The sequence below is a fragment of the Opisthocomus hoazin genome, chromosome 13, assembly GCF_030867145.1.
Source record: "Opisthocomus hoazin isolate bOpiHoa1 chromosome 13, bOpiHoa1.hap1, whole genome shotgun sequence".
NCBI lineage: Eukaryota > Metazoa > Chordata > Aves > Opisthocomiformes > Opisthocomidae > Opisthocomus > Opisthocomus hoazin.
This window is the reverse complement of record NC_134426.1, coordinates 15,282,237-15,304,258: the sequence shown is the minus strand read 5'-3', so window position 1 is coordinate 15,304,258 and position 22,022 is coordinate 15,282,237. Positions and strand designations below refer to the sequence as shown.

Genomic DNA, 22,022 nt, shown 5'->3' with positions numbered 1-22,022 from the left:
GACTCTTCTGGGTTTTGAGGTGCTTGGGATCAGCCAAAAAGCCAGTATGACCAGGCTGTAATGGGGGGTGGAGGGGTGTGGGCCAAGGGAACTGAACCCTCTGAATCCAGTTTTGCAAAAGAAGTAGTTACCTGCTGAATCTGGACGGTTTGTTTGAACAGTGCAGCTCAGCTACATTTCACTCCCAACTAAGAGTCTGGGTCTTTCTTTTTCTTAGTGAGAGTCATCCTTTATTCTCAATATTAATCATATCCTTCGTGATTAAGTCTTGCAAAATACAACCATAAATACAAATAGAAGCACACACTAGCTGAGAGCCTGTCCATCTTATAAAATATTTCACTCACAATTCACCATCCTGCATCACATTAAAATACAGTGATATTTCAGAAAGAAAACACCAACCTAATCTTGCTTCACATAAAAACTTCTAAATCAACAGTGCCTTAGGTTATGTAAGCTGAAGTACTGAAGAAAAAATGTTTTGCCATTTTATTTGACATGCCTTATACAGTGTTAATTTCTAAAATCAGTTTTGCTCAGTTTTCCACAAACACTGAGAATGTGCAGATACAACTGTAAAACCACAAAAATCCCTCCTCTTCAAAAGAGCCTGGTTTCCAAGTTGATGGGATCAAACAGAACAGCTGTTCAATGAAATAATCTTAAGAATGCCAATTTTGTTGCAGTTTTCAATCAAAATGTTTGTGTGGTTGTTGCATTCTGTGCAGAGAACACCCATGTGCAAGGCTTCCTACTCCCCGCTCTCAACAGTGTCAAAGTAGAGATTTGCGTATCATTTGGACAGGCTGGATTACAAACGCTCAAAGAACTTGAGAAACCAATCTTCGGGGTGCAAAAATGGCAGGAAGCAAGGGACCGCTAAAATATGTGGCCAGGAAAGGGAACTGTGGAAGCAGTTTGGTCTGCCTTATCCTCGCCCCGATACTTGGAGGTGACTGAATGAATTCAAAAGTTTCTGTTGATTTTCCTGGGTCGACCCTTGACCGTTAGAGGACAAAGAAATTCCCTGCTACTGCAAAAATCACTTGTCTGTGAAGCAATTAGTAAGCATAACTATGAACGGTAAAACCTATAGGGAAATCTGAATTGCATCACTCTACCAGGGATGATCAGCCTGTTCCATACGAAGGATCTCTCCACCCAGCCGCCGCCAGCTCCCTCCGGTACAAAACAGCTCATGTACACGAAGTGCAAGAGACCTGCTCACACTTACCCTGCTCATAGGCCTCCATCCCACTCTGGTCAAGGGTTTAAGAGCACCAAAAGGCAGAAGATAATAGAGAATAGTCAGAGGCCAAGAACGGAGTTTCAGAGCAGGCCTAGACATACAGCTTAGCTGGCCCAACCTTCGCCTCAGGGCCAGCTGGGGAAATTGCAACCTGAAAGATCACATACACAACATAAGAGGGTCAGCCATCTCAGCTTCAGAACCACCAGCTTCCGATAGCTGGTATTCCTGCTAATCTCTATTTAAACATTGATTCTGCAACTCTTTACTCCTTTATTGCAATCAGCTCTTCCCCCTCCCAAAACAGAAGGCCAGTTTACCTCAAAAAAAAAAAAAAAAAAGGAAAAAAAAGAAAGAAAAATTCTCTGTCCAAAAAACAAGTGTTCACTCTCACAGGCCATGTTTTATGGATGACACCCTCAACAGCTGAAGGCAAGATCACTTGCAGGTGATGTCTGAAAACAGTCACAGCTTATGCAGCCAACAACATAACATGATAGTTTACAGTGGAAAATGAAGAGCAAAGGTTCTTCTTCCAAATATCTCAAGATTACATCCCCAGAAAATGTTCCTTGTGACTGCTCCAGCTGTTGGATAGCCAAAGCGGACACCAAACAATATTGTGAAAGCTAGGAATCTGATCCTGGGCCTTTAATGAAATAAATCCTTGAAACCTAATAAATTGAGGAACCTCAGAGGGTTCACATGTTGAAAGCATCTTGACTAGATTGTGCCTCCAGTTGTATTTTGTATCACAAAAGATGCCGGAGCCAAATTACACAGACCTGTTGGTCACTCACTAACTTTGGGAAACAAGTACTTACTTGAGAAACAACGGGAGTGGAACTCCTGAGTTAATTAAATTAATTATTTACAAATAACCAATTCCAAAGGACATCTTTCCAGGTGTTGAAACCCTCACTGGGTACCCTGGTTCTGAACAGAGAACGTGTGAACAAAGCCAATACTGCTAGTGCTGCAAGACAATCTGGTCTCCATAGCCCAAGAACCAACTCCTTTGCCTCGTAACCAACTGCATCTCTGATTTTTTTTGTTGTGGGGATGTCCTGATTGAGAAGAAACTCATCTTGAACAAATGGCCATGGGGAGAAGTTGAACTTGTAACACTCACAAGGGAAAAGCCGCTCATCTTATTATCAGAGGACATCACGGGCCTCCGTTCAGACCCTAGCGGAGGTCTGGGTGAGAGACCCTTCACGTCCCCATGTATTCTTTGGCTTCAACTCATGAAGAAGCCATTCCTAGCATTTCCAAGGGTACATTATCAAATGGAAGTCTGCCTGCCTGAGGGCAAAATGTTCATGTCTTCCAGGCACGGTCTTAAATCCTGGCTAGGGGATCGTTCTCCTCCAGACACTGCAGAAGGCAGCGTGCCTGCAACCAGGACACCGCTATGTGCACACACAAACTGGAGGTGGTATGCTCTGGCTGCTCCGAACAGCGTGCTCTCACTGGATTATACGATATGAAGGATGAACTCTGAAATACTGTGTATGTCTTTCCAAGATGGAAAGAAGCTGGGAAGTTAAACGGAAATTTTCTTGCCAACACATTCTTTTCAAAACTTGGAACAGAATTAAAATGGCATGCAGGCAGGTACAACTGTCACCACTTTGGGATGCAAGATGGTGCTTTTGGCTCAGAGGTTTTTTCTGCAGCGAACACAACTTCTTTCCTCCCAAGAATTAATAAATACAAAACAGAGAATGAACTTCATCACAATGCAAGGGGAAAAACCCCTCAAAACCCCTGAGGACGTGAAGTGCTGTCTCAGCAGAGGTAAAGCCGGCTTTCTTCTCAGCAGGAGGCGTGATGGACTGGACAGTGGAATAGGAAGGGACGCTTCACGTTCTTCCTCCCGTCCCTCCTGCCTCCTGGTCTGCGGCCTGGCGGGGCCAGGAGCCAGGCTGCCAGCACGGAGGTCCCGCTCCCCCTCCCGCTGCTCTCCCCCCCCCTCACTGCAGTCGCTGGTGGACCAATCCCTGCAGAGCTGCATCCTGGCAGCTTGCTCCGAGCCCTCGGGCTTCTCACTGCCTTGGCCTGGTTTCAGAGCAGTCCCTCACTAATTTTTCCATTCTCCTAGTGATGGAGAGCAGAAAGAACAGAGTGAAAGCCTCCTCGTTCCCCTTGTCATACAACAGCATGCCCTTCTCTGCCAATTCTATGTATAAGGAGCTTTATAGTAATTAGGCCAAACAAAAGCTTTGCAGACGGCTGTCGTCCCTTCTGCCCAGAAACCCTCCCATCCTCCCTCCGTCGTTTCTCCCTTCAGTCACCATTCCTGCAAAGCAGAAAATACTGAACAGTACCTGAAACGAGTTCTCCTATTTGGTGTACCACCGGCAGAGCCAGCCGGGCCTGGACTCTCCAGTTGTGGGTGCTGGTCCCCGGCACAGCTGCTGCTGCTGCCGTTCCCTGAACGCAGCCTCCGGACATGAATTTTAACTTTGTGGAGGTTGTAGCAAGAGGGTGGAGGGTTAGATAAAGCTTTATAGCATCTCACCATTTCCCTGTGTGCAGATCTGGTCCCTGCAGGGTGTTTGACTGACACATCGTCAGGATGACGGCTGGTTGCAAGGCTCAGTCTTTTTTCCTCTACCTCTCTTCCCTTTGCTTGCTCCGGCACAGGAGAGAGGACACGGCGTCACAGTTCCCAATTCCCCCGCTGGTTTGTCTCTGGATCCCCCTCTGTCTCCCACTTGAATCTCTGCTACGAGGGTTGCAGCTATTGCAAACAAACAGGCATTGTGTCACATTTCAACATCCCACTACAAAGCCGACTCTGCACAAGATAAAAACGAGCTGTCCGTATAAGCAGTCCTCGCTTCTTCCTAGCCAGGGTGGCCATCGAAACTCAACTCTCCGGAGAACACCCTGCAGTCTCGGGCTGCTGGGCAGCGATGCGCTGCAGGCAGAGAAGCAGCCAGCTGGCCTTGCACAGCTCGCCCCAGAGCCTGTCGGAATCTGAGGCTGGGAGGAGGAGCAGGGCGGAGAAGAGGAGGAGATAATTCCCAGCTTCGATTCTGCAGTGCAGCAGCCACCACTAAGAGTTCTGGACTGCCCGGCACCAAAAATCCTTTCCTGCTCTTAATGTCTAGCTTGGAAAGAAGAAAATAGAAAGGAAAGGAGCATGTTTCTATTTTACAGCCCTTGCCAGACACCAACACCCATCTTCTGAAGTCTCTTTTCATCTCAAAAGACTCACGCAAGGAGCAGGTAAAGGACATTCTTCTGCAAATACCCATATACATAATGAAACAATCCAGTTTTAAGGCCAGCTTGAGAATCGGATACAAAAGAAGTCTATTATATGACTCTCAGTACTGTCACAGTTTTTATGCCCAGTAGAACTAAAATACAAACCGTGGAAAGGAAGCTGTTTTGGTTTTGTTTTGTGGTTTTTTTTAACGACAAAAGGCTGCAGCATTTCTATCTGAGCATTCTGAATGTACATAGAGAGAAATTTCCCTCTCAGGCCCTGCAGACCACATCTCAAATTGAGATGTTCTGCGTCTCCTGTGACTGGATTTGGATTGCTAAGGGAGCTTGAAACCAGACCCCTGGTTCAGAAAGTGGAAGTCAGCTAGCTACATCTCACCTCAAGATAAAACCACATACCCAGAACAGTTTAGGGGCTAACTCTCTGGTGGCTATCCATTTCCCTTACGTTTTCTGTTAAAGTCTGGGTTTAAAAATATGTAAGTCCTTGTTTCCAAAGCTCTGTAAACACCATGAAAGCTGTACACCTAATAGAGTAGATCAAAAAGAGCACTGGTGCTCTGATGTGAGGGAAAGGGTTGTATTCTATTAGGGATGAGGCGGGAGAAGTGGGAGGGCCAGCAGGAAAAGCTAGAATTAACTAGCTAATGGCATCCTACTCAGGCCTCAAAAGGAAAATATTCTAACAAGAACCATGTATTTTGGTTGGCCTTCAACCCCAAATATTACAGATACTCCCTAGAAACGCCTCGGGAGTCCCTGCATTAGAGTATTTTTTTCCAGGAAGAAAACTGCCATGTAGTGTTCTATATCTCAGAAGTTTCACGACCTGTGTGCATGTTGTTTAAGCTCAATTTTAACAATTGCATATTAGAAAAAAAAATCCAGTTGATTGAAAGAAGGTAAATTTAAGATCAACTGAAAGCACTCAAAACATACTCCTTCCTCCCCGAGCCCTGCGCCAACATTTTTGTTTTCCTATTTAAAATATCATTCAGTCTTTCTCTGGCTGGCACAAGAAACTCCTACACAACAGAAATGAAGCCATCTGCATAGCAAAATGATGAAAGCAGCTACTTCAAATCCAACCAAAATTCAAAGAAAACCAACGAGGAGCACAGGGGAGCCATTTATCTTGATTTGCCAGGAACATTAGAAATTACCATTAAATACTAAATTTTAAATAGAAACAAGCTAAATTGACACCATTGTTTCAAAAGGCACTTAATCAGACCAAGATGAAGATCGTTTTCACACCGAACACACCATCTCCACAAACTGTGGAGAGTTCGTTCGGCGCTGGCGAGGGCAGGCGGGTGCAGGCAGAGCACCCTGACCCGCAGCCTGCCCTGCCAGCACCCGGCCGGGCCGCGCGCCTGCAGCCCCGGCTGGCACCCTGCTCCCGGCCTGATCTACTCCGAGGACATTCACCTATGCGTCAGTTTGCAGAAAGATAACAGAGCAAACAGAAGTCTTATCTACATTTTCTTCAGTACTCTTCCGTTAAGCATAAGGGAGGTAAACCCACATGCTCTTTCAGCAGAAATTCAGTTTTATCCCCCAAAACGTTTTCAAGAAATTACTATATTCTCGATTGAACAAGCCTGATTCTATGAAAGCATGGAACAACTTAAATAGCTCACCTGCTCCCTAAAAACAAATGAACATTGAAATGCTCTACACCCCAAGGCAGTGTGCCTGTAATTCAAGACAAAAAAATGTCGTGCAAGAGAGATTCCTCTCCAGGAAGGGAGAAATATTGGTGTTAGAAGCTTTTTTTCTCCAATTCTTCAAAATACTCAGTTCAGATGAGTAAGACCACCTCTGTTTCTCTTAACTTCTGGTCTACTGACCTCTTTACATTCACCAAGATGCAAATACCCGAGTCCTGCTTAAACACTGACATATATGCTGTCCGTCTTGCAGCGGCCCCAGAAGCAACGTACAGTTCCTACAGTGCGACAAGGCTGAAATGACAAGTCCACCCTCAGTTTACCTACTTTCCAAGGGGAAAGGAACAAGAACTGCTGCCCAACCAGCTTGTGACAGAGGAACCCGTATAATGGCATCTCAATAGCTGGACTTCTTGTGATGCAGGCGGCACCACCAAACCAAGGATGGTTTGTAAGAGGTTGGACATCAGTAGCAGACTGCCCCACCTGTCTGAACTCACCCAGAATCCAGGTGAGGTAAACAAAAGAAGCAGCTGCCAGCAGGTATAAATCCCTAGATAATTATTATCTAATAGAGAACTGCTAATCTGCCAGCTATGCACCACCATTCTGCCGTCAGCTCAAATAAGCATCAAATCCAGTGACCCCATTTAATTACTTGTCATTACTACCTCAAGCCCTTCCCTCAAGTTTTAATAAATAATACAGCAAGGCATTTGCAAGAAAGACTAATATGCAGCTGAACTTCAAACCTGCAGTCTCAGTTTGAAATCATAAGCATGAATCATTAGGCTTGGAATGCGCTAGCTGAGTGCTCAGAGTCCTCTGGTCACACTTTCTACAGTTAGTAACAGAACTACCCTTTAAAAAATGCACCGTGTGAATCCAAATGCTGTATTCTATTTAAGTGCCAGCAAAAATAACTCCTCGCAATCAGGGGAGAGGCACTCGGTGACTGTTTATTAAAGTTCCCGTTCCTTTCCCAGCAGCATCCGTTTAATTTCAGACACGTAATCCCCACTCCCACCCAACCTTCTCTGGAGCCAGCCCGGCCAGAGAAACACTGGATGCTCCACACCCCGTCAGGAGCTGCTGAACTCCGAGAGCGCCACAAACCGCTCTCACGCTGCTGGGAAAAAGCCGAGTGCAGCGTCTGCGTCTGCCAAGGCCACGTGTTTTCCGAGTCGCGCCTTCGCTTCCAGCTTGGCCGGGGAAGAGTTGGCCCACCGCACCGCTTTCCGCAGCCTCACTGGTGCCGGCTAATGAAACGTACCGTGCTCCGCTTTAGCCAGCCTTAGTTTAGAAAATTCTTTGCTTTTCATACGAAGAAGCCTTTCTGCATTTTTTCCTAATTTATGCAGAAAAAACTTTTGCTGGGTTTTCCCCTAATTTTACATTGCTGTTTCAGTTGCATTCTACGGGGGGGGGGGGGGGGGGAAAGGAAGTGGTATTTTAAGCTAGCCATAAAAGGTCGGCTGTTTTTTTAAACTTAAACCTGAATTCTGTGGGAGAAGCCTGCCATATAGTCTCAAAGATCTCTTCTGTGAAGCAAGGCAAAAAGTTTATTTACTTTTGCGAAGTGACACGAAGATTGCTGACACCTGAAATACACTGTATCGTTTCACTGTTTTGCAGTAATATTTTCCATCGCATCTTTAAAAAACAAAAACCCGCACGCATTTTGGCGTGCGATACCCGCCGAGCCGGCGCTGCTCCGCACCGGGCCCCCCGCGGGCAGGCAGCGCCGGGCGGGAGCCGCGCCCCGCTGCCCCAGCAGGCCCCTTGCTCTGCAAGCGCCGTCACCGACCGGAGCGCCGAGACGCCGGAACCCCCCTCCCGCAACGCCCACCGAGCCAGAGACCAACGCACTCCCCCCGCACCCGGCGCGGCCCGGCCCTCGGGGAGCAGTCTGCAGACGCGTCACCCGCGCGGAGCCCACCGAGCCGGTCCGTGTCCCCCCCCCGCCAGGCCCCCACCTACCTCCCGCCGCCGCCCCGCGCTCCCGCGGCCGCCCGGGCGCGGCCTTAAGGAAGCGGCGCGGTGCCGGCGGCCCTCCCCCGCCCCACCCGGCAGCCACTGGCGCTGCGGAGCGGCCCGCCCGCGGGGCCCCGGCCCCCTCGGAGGAGGAGCCGGGCCGGGCGAGAGGGGGGAGAGGAGCTGCCCCCCGGCACCGCTCCGTCCCCCGCGGAGCCACCGGCCCGGGGCAGGGAGAAGGCGGCCCGGGGACCGCCGTGCGGGGCCCAGCTTGCCGGGAGGCTGCGCCTGGCCCGGCCCCGTCATCCCAGGGAGCCGCTCGGGAGGCTGTACGAGGCACAACAGGCTGACCAGGGCAAAAAGCCACCTCGATGGTCGGATTTAAAAAAATACTGGTTCTACTCAGCTCGGTGTTCCGGGACAGCCGAGAGAAGCGTGCACCATCACACCCTTCACGTATTTCGATGCTGAGATTTCACCCATTTTAACACTTTCTGGCCACCTTTGTCACGTGCATTGGGCCACTCTGTGAGATTTTTTTTTGCAATTGCATGTTTGCTCAACACAAGGCTCCAAACACCAGAACATGGGAGCAAGAATGAAGAATAAGAGACCAACAAACGGGAGGTTGTGTTTCATTCTTCCAAAATTGGATTTAAAAAAAAATATTTAGAGATTTTTCCGTTACTAGCTCTTCCGTCTACTTGATGCACACCTCTTAACATAATACTAAATGTCTGTCTCCTCTGGGCCAAGAAAAGCACCTTCTCTACTGTACTGCCAAAACAGCATCCAGTATCCTCCGTTACACACAAATACGAGCAGTTTTTAATATCAATAGGAAAGACTGTGTTGTTCCTACCTCTGAGAACCAAGATCCTAATCCTACACTCAAGCACTTCCCCATTGTGTTAAGCTGCTTTTAAAACCTGTGGCCCATGACAATAAGCTGAGGTTCGAACAGGACAGAACCGTGTATTAATCTGTCATCTGTCTTATCAGATGTCACTGCAGCTCACTTCCCTTAGAGGTTCACCGCATTCTTTCTGGTGCATGTCACTCCAGCAAACACTGCTATCTGCTTGCACAAAACAGAACAAACTCTGGAAGCAAAGGACAGCTACCAGAAATTCCTCTCTCTAGAGAAAAACTCTTGTCCATCTGGTCACTCTGCTCGTCCAAACACACTCTTTGGCCGAGGTTTGTTTCCCATAGCAATTCTTTGATCCTGTGTCAACACTGCCCCAGTGCTCAGGTGAGAAGAGGCAAAATGCCTCTGGCTAGCATCTGAATGGCTTGCTATGCATGCAGATCCCAGCCAGGAAATGTGCTGTGACAGCAAGGATTTGAAACAATAAGCTTCCATCCATCTGATAAGTCTACCTGTCTCCCTCCAAGCCCTCTGCTTTACCTCATCTAATTAAATGAAAGCTGATCCTCACTGGTATTCACAGTAGGAGACACACTAAGGCGTTAATCGGCTCAAGCTATTAGTTGCACAATGACTCTAAGAAAATTACAGGAAGAAAAAGTTTATACTAAAGAAACAACAGTTTTGTGTTTCCCTGTGGAAAAACTTAAGAGACACTTGACTTAAACCAGATTCGTTTTTTTCCCCCATTCTTTTATGAAGCTTGAGCAAAGCAAAAACATATAGGAGTATACTCTTTTTAATCCAATCAAAAACTATGCACACGTCTGTGAGGATACCGCTATGCACCTCTGCAACAGGGAGAGATTCCCTGCTTGCACAACACGGTGATGATCACCTGTTTCAGCTCTGTCTTCTGCCCAGGAGCAAGGGAACCCGCCTTACACACAGAGCTGTCGGGTGGAAGATGGTGCATGGGCTCACGAGAACACGAGGTTGGTGCTGGGGAATCAGAACTTCACAGCAGCAGGCTCGGCAGCAAGGGCCTGCACAGCAGTTTCTTGTTCTATACCACTCTTTCAAAGCCCATTTAATCACACGTGGTCTCTTTTTGCCTATGCAAAGCCTTATTCTGCTCTAACAACAAGGCGACACCCCTCTTTGCCAGACTCCTAAGTGTGCTTCCAGGGATGCAAAAACCAGAATGGAAAACGACACGTCAGCAAAAAAGACTCCCCACTTTCCAATAGGAAAGAACAATGCAGCTCTTATTTTTCTTGAATCCTGCATTGTTTGGAGTATTTCTTGCAACGTCTGAACACAATTTCTCTTTTAACCATCAAGCTTTCTTTCCCTCCCACAGAAGCATTCGACAGAACTTAAGCACATCAGGAAGGACTAGGAAACTTTGTTAGTGTCTCCGACTAGTATCTGCTGCATTTGGAGCCCTGCTTATCAGTTTGAAATTCTTTGTGTGATTCCCCACTGCAAAAGACAAATCCTTTACAGCGTTTAATCAGAAGCAACACTTCAGAAGCAGCTTCACCAAATAACCATGAAATAGTAACAAACCAGCATATCCCTATAATGAAAGCAAGCCAATCTACAAAGGGAATTACTCAATTTCATACCTAGAAGTACGAACAATAACAAAGAAAACATGTGTTCTTGAGTATCAAACTGAATTGACATTGCCTTTTTAAATAAACACTCCATGGACACTTACCAGTTCTTTTTTTAATCAGAACATAAAACCTGTTTGAAAGAAGCTTCAACAAGGAAAGAATACATCGAAGACAGATTTACAGGCAAATTCCTCAGGGGCTATCACAGCCTAAGCTGTTAGCATCTGGACTGTCCGGATCATATCTGATTTGGGTCACTAGTGAAAATGAATTTAGGGATTCCAGCCCCGTCCCCCGCAGGCATGTGGCCAAACCACTCACAAACTGGAAGTGTGCTCAGGAATGCAAAGAAACGGGATGCTAAAGGTCATACCGAAGCATCTCCTACACAATCCTACAATCCTACAATTTTTAACTCCTTGCCTTCAGAAACGGCACTGAAGCAGGCACTCACCTGGCTGTGCGGAAGAATACCACATGCACTTTGAACTGTCTAACACAAGAATTGTACAACGCACTTAATATTTCAAAGGAGTAACAGCAGTTATAGGAAGTTATCAAGTATTCCTTACTTTAATGCTGCAATGGATATTTGACCTATGAATCTGAACACATACTGCAATTCCACAGTAATTTCTAAACTCCTGGGAATCCAGAAGGAAAAGGCAGAAATCCCTTAGCATCAGCAAGACCCATTACAGACACAGGTGTTACCTATGAAAAAAGGGTCTTGCTATATATTCACAAAGAAAACAGGCAGATTTTTATTAACTAGGTATTAATTCTGTCTCAGCTTCCTTGTAAAGTATATAAGGCTTTCAGGCATAAAGGAAGTAACCCAAAGTGCCAAAAGGAGCACAGACTGAGCAGCTCATGAGAAGATAAACCCCACAACTGCTGCACAAGCTGCACCCGTAGCCAGAACTACTAGAACAAAAAGACTCAGCACTGAATGTTTTTTTGAATTTTATGATACATAACTTTAGCCTTGGCTATTTCAATTTCTGTATTTAATTCTGTAAATTGCATAATGTGCTTAATTTGCTACCTTGCAAACGCAAGGTGGGGAAAATGAGAACATGCGTTGCACTAAGCAGAGCCGCAGCTCCATCAGTTGCCGCAGGTGGCATGGCTTACGCTCTCTCAGGAGTGCAAGTGGACAGTAGGTTGAAGATGAGCCTGCACCGTGCCTTGGCAGTGATGAAGGCCAACAGCACAGAGGAGCAGAAGCCAAGGGAACGTCATTCCCTTTTACTCTGTGCACGTTAGACCACATCTGGAATACCATGGCCAGTTTCTTAGGATCAGGGAAGATGTTGATCGACTTGAGCATGTCCAGTGAAGGGCCACCAGCATGGTCAAAGGGCTGCAGCACACAGCCTACAAGGATGGGCTAAGGGTATTGGGCTTGTTAAGCCTGGAGAAGACTTAGGAGGAACCTAACCACAGCCTTCCAACACCCAAGAACAGATTACCGAGAAGATGGAACCAGGCTCTTTACTGAGGGAGATGGAGAGATAGCAGCCATAAACTGAAACACAGAAGGTTCTAACTGAATATAAGGAAAATATTTTTCACTGGGAGTGTTATCCGAACTAAGCTGTCCTGAGACACTACTGCTAGACACGTCCATTGTTTAGCTCTACCCCTGCTGGTTTAAAGCCAGACAAGAAATTAATCTTACCTAAACAATGTGCCTTTGTCTAATAAGCAGCAGATGCAGAAGTTAATTGATATATTACTAGCTCAGCTAGTAAACCATGAAGAAATGCTTAGACTTGCCAAAAAGAAGCAGGTAACTAGGGGAAAGGTAATTCTGGCAGGGGGAAATCACAACCACCAACTCACGGACCACCTACACCAACGATACCACCGACCCAGATGATGAAGTTTAAGAAGAACAACTGAGCACGCACACTAATTTACATGCTAGGCAAAGAGACCTTAACCAATCTTTTAATAGAATAACAATACATACGTATTAGGAACTTTAATATGTTAATGCTTTGTGTATAAATAACAGTTGATTTGGAAGCTTGGTGTGCTGTCTTGGGACAGACACCCATATCTGCATATATATGCAATAAAATACCCCTGCTCTGTGTGTGTATTGGCGTTTCGCACACTGGGTAAATGAACCCCAGGTTTTGGGACAACAGGAGGATAATTAAGCATTGGAACAGGCTGTCCAGAGACACTGTGGCATCTATCCTTGGAAACTTTTAAGACCCACATGGACAAAGCCCTGAGTAACCTGGTGTGAATTCAGTGTTGGCCCTGCTTTAAGCAGGAGGTTGGACTACATGACTTCAATCTGAATGATTCAATGTATATCAAATATCTTTTTATTCAAAATACGTAATACAAGCTCTTGATTAACTATCCCCTCTACCTCTGATTTGACAAGTATTTAAAGAAATAAGGTGTCAGCTGTACTAAAAGATGCAGGAGACGCCAGCAGTTCCTAATGTATCATTATATTGACTTCAGACAAAATAGTTACTTCAGTGATAGAAACTTTAGTTCCATGATTTGTCAAAAATGCATTGGCAGTAGAGGACAACATAAACATTTCCTTGTTGGAATGAAAGCAAAGGAGCTTAGCATCAAACGTGGCAGAAGCAAAATTGCCCCAAGTTTCTTACCTCCCACTCACTCGCAAGCTTCACAGGCACTTCTATGCCCCTCTTCTCCAGCTGTTCCGACTTGTAATCCTCGTATTTTCTGTATCCTGCATATCCCCCACCTGTAGCTACGAGAACATGGAAGGGGCGCAGGCGGAAGACTTGCCCTACCGAAGCAGTATGAAGCTTCTTCCTGTCTGTAACAGAAGAAAAACAGACTTCAGGAAAGAGAACTACACTGTAAAGAAAAAGCTATGATGTGCAGTGAGGGATGTCAGCTTAGGTGATGAAAATGTCATCAGAAATCTATGACACAGAAGGTACGTACAGATGCTCCTAGGTATTCCAGTTCCTGCAGCTTACCAAGTTACTGAAACTCAGCTGACAAACACTAACGGGTCACCTGTGTTTTTAACCTCATCCACCTCTCCCTACCACATCCCTCCAACGTTCTTCCCCCCAAAATATATATAGTGAGCTGCCTGAAAGAACCATGGGACTGGTTTTCTCATGAATTTGCCTCTGGACTTTTATAATACTTTCCAACTATGAGATCTCCCATGTTGTAGTACTGTGGAACTTCATGCTTCTCAGTCATTAAAGCTTTCATTATAGTTAGGGAATCCCCAAATTGTACAGCTAACTGGAAGAGGGAAGGAAATGACGACTTGCTTTAGTGTAGGCTTGGTAAACAGGATAATCGTCACATTTCTGCTGTAATACAGGTCACCACATGGAAAAAAAAAGTCTAGTATTACATCTATTTCTACTGAGAACTACCAAGCTCCTCCTGCATAACGCAAGCCTTGTACATCACCTGTGAGATACATGCACACTGCACAGTCACTAAGTAACAGGACAGCCGCACAGAGCAGTCACAGCGGTGGGAAGTATTTCCCTCGCAAAATCTTCAGAGAAAACAAGTATGTTCAGGCTTAACGGGCTAAATCACTATTAGACCGTGCTGCTTCCATCTGCACTACAGTCAGTCTGAAAGTTCTCAGCAATGAGCGTAAAAGTCACTACCAGACAGAGAAAATGCCCAAAAGAATTAATTCTCGCATACTGATTGGTGTCATTTCCACAACAATCATTAACATGGATGAGCTGGAATCAAAACCAATGGACTATATCTTGTTCCATCTATGTCAGGCTTAGGGTTTTTAGGGTTTGACGGGTGGAAGGATGCATTAACAGCCAAATGAATTCAGTAAACACCGAATCTATTTCTAGGCACCCATAGAGACAAAGCATAATGGCTCAGCAATCTGGGAAGCTTTAGCTCGAAGTAGTAGAGTGATTACAAGCATTCGGCTATTCTTCATCCAGGATGCTGCAAAAAAATCCCAATAAAAGTAATTAATTCTTGCTCACATATTGTTTTACCAAAATAATATTTTTGCTCATTTCTTTCCTACGTATGTGATTTTAAAAATTGTTTAAATTATATGTCTTAAGTTAAATCATAATATGAAAACAGCTTTATTCTTACTGGGACAAAAGCCCCATAACAACAAACAAACAAGGCCAACGATACTCTTTGGCCCTGAAGCCTGTAACTCCCTTCCCACCACATCTTTGGTTAGCAAAGCTGCTCAGCTACTTCACCAGCGCTTTGCAAATTCCCAAACCAACACTCCTCAGCGGGAACAGCTCTTTCTGGTTCGTATCCAGGGAGAGGCTGTTTCTGCTTCAAGAGACTCTATCGATTACACTGATGTGAACGCTTCTCTTCCTGTGCTAGAGAACAAAGCACTTGATGTTCCACAAGCCACAGCAAACACAATTTAATTTGTTGATAAATGATATGAAGAGTTGACTTTTCCCTATCTCCAGCATTAATACAACAGCACTTCTGTAACTGGTATCCAAAACATGATCATTGGCAAAGACATCTAACACGCCACTGTTAAGCTTTTTTTGCCCTGACAAAATAAAATTCCACACCTTTCAGATATGAACAAAACTCACACAGGTTTACAAACTCCAAGACAAAAAGATTAGTTACTGATTCTGGCAACAAAACCATGCTCAGGCAGTTCGTGCTGTTCAGAGAGTTCAGATGAACACCACGTTCTCTCATGATACTGACACTGCTGCAGCTCCCCAGCACGCAGCATGCAAACGTGAGGAAAGCTCGTGTCGTGGCACATGAGCCAGTAGAAACAAGCCCAGGACAAGAGGAAAAAGCTGTAGGACTTCAACATACCAATTTCGTACTTTTAGATGCTTTGAACCCTAAATCTGAACTCCTTACAGATAAGGCTAACTTTTTTCAGATTTCTTTTAAACACTGAGTATATTCAGCAAACGAGAATAAAAAGCAAGTCACAATTTCCTCCTCTGGAACAGATGAAAAAGACTCGTTCCCTCAAAAACATCAACAAAATGCATGATGAGAAAGCAAACTGCACAGTCGAAGGCATGCTCTAGTCTAAGCAATCAGATGCAACGATATAAATATTGCTTTGTTACTCTGAACAAACTAAGAATTTCTTCTAGGAAAGGATACAAACACTTCAAAGCAAGCCATTGTAAGGGGCACAGATAAAACTAAAGAAGAGTTATCTTCTCTTCCTAATGACATCATTTGCAAGTCATCTAGATTTAAATCCAAATCAGAATTTGAAATATCAATGGATTAGAAAATGGCTGGCTAAAAAATTTATTCAAAACTCAAAGCTTACTTCAAATGACCTTTTCTTCCATGTGATCAACAATATTGCACTGTGTGTCTCAGCTTCCTAGATTTTTTTTCATAAGGACTAATTTTGATTTCTGGACAACAAAGAGCTGCTGTTTCTATTAATCTATGTAAGCATATTTTTGAATAATGAAATATGCATATATGACATGCCAGACAAAGGATTTGGAGAGGCAAATTAACCCAAAGAAATGATTACAGAAATAGGATCAATACTTCATCTGGCAAGGAAGCAAAAATTGAGGACTGCATGCAGTTGTTAGACTAGTATATGACAACACATATACTAAAGTTTACAAACAAGTATTAAAACCAAACAACAATATTTGAACTTCATAGCATTATCCAGCTAGAGTAACTCCAAGTGCAAGCATCTTTTTAATCAGGTCTCAAACTTTTCATGTAAACCTACTTTGATTTCCTGACTTCTTAAAATCACAAGTAGAGATTGAAATACAAGAGGATACTTATACTTTTTCTTTCTTACAGGCCTGTTAAACCGCTGACGTCCAAATTCCTCAGACTTCCCACGGCGAACAGCTGATAAGAGTTGCACTCCAAAGCAGGCAATACAGTTGAACAGTTTTCAACAAATTCCCACCTGGTATGCGCTGCTACTTTCTTATCATCCATTATATATAAAGCTTGATGTTGGCCTTCTCAGTCCGTCACTTTATGTCTAACATTATTTCACCGGCTTTCATGTTGACAACGGATATCATTTTAGCTGTCAGGCTCATTATTCATGACTATGCTATTACAAAGATCTCTCAGCCAACATCCACGCAGACTCTTTCACATCACCTTCATGACATTGTCCAGCAAAAGAAAGATACAAGCATGCCTGGCCTGCTGCTTGGCTGTGCTGTCCTGCTAGAAACACGCTAGAGCAACAGAACACTTAAAAATGCAAAACCATTAAAGTGATGTAAAAAAGTTTCACATTTCAAAATGATAGAGAATGATACAATGTAGGTGTGGGAAGTACACGAACTATTGGCTCAGCTAGTTCACGAAAAAGTGGGGGGGTTTTGCTATAAAAACACTGTCCTAACATGAATCTCTCTGCTAAATTGTATTGTGTCTTTAAAAAAGTAATTTTTCAACTGTAGACTCCTCAGAAAACTAAGTAATGTGCAGAAGCTAAAGAAAAATAACCTATGGTTAATGGATTTTAATTTTCTATACAGAGTTCATCTTCACTAGAAAAATTTCAGATGTTTGGCAGAGTTTAAAAGCCACAGGTAAAGAGATTCCATTATATATGCTCTTCCCCAGAGTCCTCCTTCCTCTAGCACCTCTTATTAGTATCGTGGTATATCCGATTAAATTTGCTTTACAAAATATTCTACTTTCTTCAGTTGTTGAGAGTAGGAAGTACAGGGAAACATGAAATCCCTCATTTCGCATACAGCTGACCTGATGAAGCCAAGAAAATGACACTTTTGTTACATGACTAGCTCCTAGTTTGGAGTATGTTGTTAAGTTGTACAAAAATGCTCGCAGGGGAAAAGCTTGATTCATAGGTGTGCTGAGATGGGCATGATATGAAAAAGGTGTATTTGCATTGTATTTACATACAATAAGGCACGTATGAAGGATGCAGAGCTGCCCAGCTATTGTAATGTTTGAACATATTAATTAAATATCAAACTTGTCAAAAAACATAAATTGCCTGGGAAGATGGAAACTGATGCCAATATAGATTTCCCTTAGGAAAAAAAAAAAAAAGAGAGAAAATAGAAATGTGGCTGCGGTCCACTTTATTATCCTAGCTCCTTTTCTCCTGGCCCTGTTATACAGGTTTGTTCGGAAGTGACAATCGCAGCAAAACAGATGAAACTGTATCAAAGCAGCTTAAAAAAAGGCAAATACCCTCAAAGGGCGTACATTAAAAGAGACCATTAGGGCAGCAGATGTCACAATGACAAAGCAAGCCTGTAACTTTACAATAACCACACAGGTACAATGCAGCCTGAGAGTGAACAAAAATAATGAGGAAAAAAACCCAGAAAATAAACAATTGCATAGCCTGTTAATAAGCCCCAATGGAGGTATTCCTGATTTGAGGGGCTGATGTTCCCCCAGACAGGATCAGCTCTGCCCTTCCGGTTTTAGCCAATACTGCTCTGGGTACTACAGCATCTAAGCTGCTGCCCCGATCTTCTGTGTCTCTGCAAGGCTCCTCACACCTATAAAATCACTGTGCTATAAAAGCATTGATGGCACTTCAGAGAGAAGAAAGAAGCTTTCAACTATGTCTAGGGAAGCTATTTGTCCAAAATACTTCTCTTCTTCAAGGAAATTATTTCTCATTTTGTTTTTTTTTTAAATTTATTTTTATTGCTACAACATTTGCTATCCAAGTATTCCAAAATAGCTGAGAAACAATGAATAACACCTGACACGGAATCTTATGAAATAGGTAAATACACTTCTTTTACTCTCTGGAAAACAAAACACCAAAGGAGTAAAGCATAATTTGCAACCTGGTGTTCATGGAAATGCCATGAATTGAACAGGTCTCTGCTGCTGGACTCACACTTCGCTTTCATCTCAAGAACTTCGTATTGATCAATATGTGACTGTAAGTTGTCTAACTTTGAGTAACCCTGAATTTAAAAACACTGGGTAGATACAAGCCTTCACTTACCACTGAAAAATGTCCTAGAAGGTGGCTGCTTCTGCAGGACTCCAGTTCTAATGCACAGGTTCTTGTGTATAAGGAAGTTACAGCCCGTCAGCAAACTGCAAATACAACAAACGAGAAACAGTTGCTGAAGTACATATGTTCAATAATGCAAATGTAAGCAGTTCGATGTAGTAATAATTTTACATTCAGAAGCTGAATAACACTGAGAGAAAAGTCTCCTCAAAGTATCATAAAAATCCCACTGAGCCTATTCCCTTCTGGCCTACTCCTTCCCTAAAAATCCCCCTGTCAATCCAACTGCTCCTGCAGATACTTACTAACATTGCACCTATTTTATCTTTTGTTTTTCTTACCAAATATTGACATTCCTCTTGAGCTTAATTCTATTGTAACAGTGATACTCTCCAAGTATTGTTCAACTTATTAATCAATGACCTGGATGAAGAGATAGAGTGCACCCTCAGCAAGTTTGCTGATGACACCAAACTGGGAGGAGTGGTGGATACACCGGCAGGCTGTGCTGCCATTCAGCGAGACCTGGACAGGCTGGAAAGTTGGGCAGAGAGGAACCTGATGAGGTTCAACAAGGGCAAGGGCAGGGTCCTGCACCTGGGGAGGAACCACCCATGCACCAGTACAGGCTTGGGGCTGACCTGCTGGAGAGCAGCTCTGTGGAGAGGGACCTGGGTGTGCTGGTGGATGACAAGTTGGCCATGAGCCAGCAGTGTGCCCTGGCTGCCAAGGCGGCCAATGGGATCCTGGGGTGCATTAAGAAGAGTGTGGCCAGCAGGTCGAGGGAGGTTCCCCTTCCCCTCTTCTCTGCCCTAGTGAGGCCCCATCTGGAGTACTGTGTCCAGTGCTGGGCTTCCCAGTTCAAGACAGATAAGGAAGTACTGGAGAGAGTCCAGCAGAGGGCTACGAGGATGGTGAGGGGACTGGAGCATCTCTCCTATGAGGAGAGGCTGAGGGAGCTGGGCTTGTTCAGCCTGAAGAAGAGAAGGCTGAGAGGGGACCTTATAAATGCCTACAAATATCTGCAGGGTGGGTGTGAGGAGGATGGGGCCAGACTCTTTTCAGTGGTGCCCAGCAACAGGACAAGGGGCAATGGGCACAAACTGAAGCAGTGGAAGTTCCAGCAGGACATGAGGAAGAATTTCTTCACTCTGAGGGTGACAGAGCCCTGGAACAGGTTGCCCAGGGAGGTTGTGGAGTCTCCTTCTCTGGAGATATTCAAGACCCGCCCAGACAAGGTCCTATGCAGCCTGCTGTGGGTGACGCTGCTTTGGCAGGGTGGTTGGACCAGATGATCCACAGAGGTCCCTTCCAACCTCTAACATTCTGTGATTGTATGTGCTGCTTGCGGCAACAGCCCTTTTCAGGCAACTAGTTACGTTGTCATTTTGTATCAGATCTTAGCCCGTTTGGAGTTATAAAATGTTTGTAATCGGGAATACAATCAGTCTTCTTAAAAAAGCAAGCTAATATCATCTAATTCCATCTTGTTTTATACACTGGCCTGGCCTACATGTTTAGTAATCTGTTTTTTTCATCTTTTTTTTGAAGTAAGTGATTCTAGAAATGGTGAGAGTTACTGCTCTCTAAATGTGCTTCCAGTTTAACACAGAACAATTTTACCCAACAGCATGCAAACTGCTTTAAGGTCAGTAATTTGCTTGTATTTTGCTGGGGAAAACAAAAATGGTTAAAATAAGATTTCTCTGCTTACTGGGAAAGTACATAGCACAAGCATCATTGTCTTCTTGAACAATATGGTTAACGTATTTACTTCCAACCAAAGGCAGTGTTTGGACAAAGTTGAATTCAGCCGTGCTGATCAAAAACTCTGCTTGCCAATGCAGTGGTAAATTTTGTAATTATCATTTAGCATTTGGGATTATCCCATCTCCACCAGGCTGCTACACAGGTGTGTCATTTAGGAAGGTCCTGTAACAGCAACTACCTTAGGAGACACTTAGGAATTGGGTTCACATCTCTCCTTCCTCACCATGCTGGGGGGAGGAAGAGTACATAGAATAGTCATGGATTCTGTGAAGAAGTAATGCCATTTATTAGACTGGCTGGTGTGGCTGGAAAAGTATTCCTGTTCAAAGCCTGTAAACAAGCACATTTAGACAAGTACTTGAAGTTGGCACAGCAACACCACGTCGTGCTGCTAGGCAGGATCGCAGGCCCAAGCCAGGGCAGGAGCGGGGTGGTGTGCTCACCCCAGCAGGCTTGGTCCCTTGGGAAGAACCCAGTCTGGCAGCTCTTTGTGCAACCCACTCATTCCCAGGACGCAAATGCCACAGCTGGGATGTCTTCAATCGGCACTCTGACCTTTCATCTGCTCTTCATCAGATACACGCCGAGGACAGAATTACTTCATTAGCTTACAAACTGCAGCATCATTTAGGATGACTCAATTCCAGGAAGTGATTATTAAGAATTTTAAGAACTAATTCCAGGTGCCTACGGAGTTACACATAGACATTATCTGTTTAGAAGAAGGGTCTACAAATAGCAGATTTCTTGTCTCGAAACCACATGATGATACTGGTAGACACTTGCTAACAATGCTTTAATGTTAGCCAAGGCCAAATAGCTATAGTTTTCGCTTAGCCGCATAACACGCTATCAGTAATATTTTGCTCTGCCCTTCAGCTTCATGATCTCTATTAAAACCACTGTATTAACCCAAATGTGACAGGACAGTCCCTCTCCAAAACACAGATTCCTGTAACCAGGTGCTAAACATGCCACACTGCTGCGTCACCTCCCAGGGTTATTATTTCCTTAGCAAGACAGAAAAAGCATCCCACACTGCTGCAGAAACTGTATGTTTTACATAGCCACACGATGCAATTTTATTATGAACAACAAGGTCAGCTGATCCGCTTTCATCATACACCAGAACTGCACTAATTTGTGGTGTTATGAGGTGTACTTTATAACATATTAAAACACCTGGGATAAAAGGAGTACTGCCCATCAGTAAGCTGGGAGCCTGCGGGCTACTTCTAAGGGATTCAAAAAACTAAGAACTAACCTAGTTATCATTAGACTTAAATTTACCAGAAGACTTTTAGAACCCTAAAAAGTCAGGGGAAAAAAAAAATTAAAACTTAGCTACAGTCTAAACCACTAGTACACTCAAGACATGTATTGGTCTCGATAAGCAATAGCCTACAAAAAAAAAAAAAAAAGGCAAAAAAAACCACAGCCAGAACAAAGCTGTTGTTTCGGTTTCGGCTGCCGCCGGCAACAAAAGCGCCACGCGGCCGCCCCTCCCCCCGCCGGCGTGCGGAGGAGAATGGAAAGAAAGAGGCAGAAACTGGTGGGTCGGGATAAGGGCAGTTTAACAGAACAGCAAACAGAGGGAAAACAGGAACAACAATGATACAAATAA

The 22,022-nt window shown here is 44.4% G+C and overlaps 1 protein-coding gene across 3 annotated transcripts in view; it reads right to left on the bottom strand.

Annotated features, from left to right (window-relative positions):
- Window positions 1–22,022, bottom strand: part of PISD (phosphatidylserine decarboxylase) — a 30,161-nt gene that overhangs the window by 6,634 nt on the left and 1,505 nt on the right. The window contains exons 2-3 of one of the 3 annotated variants that reach the window (XM_075434359.1): window positions 18,617–18,711; window positions 13,281–13,456 (exon numbers count right to left, since the gene is read on the bottom strand). In XM_075434359.1, the coding sequence (XP_075290474.1) occupies window positions 13,281–13,456; window positions 18,617–18,711 (271 nt within the window). Of the gene's footprint in view, window positions 1–1,237; window positions 1,404–3,582; window positions 3,910–13,280; window positions 13,457–18,616; window positions 18,712–22,022 lie in introns of those variants that run through there. The other 2 variants (XM_009936718.2, XM_009936717.2) reach the window with 2 other exon arrangements.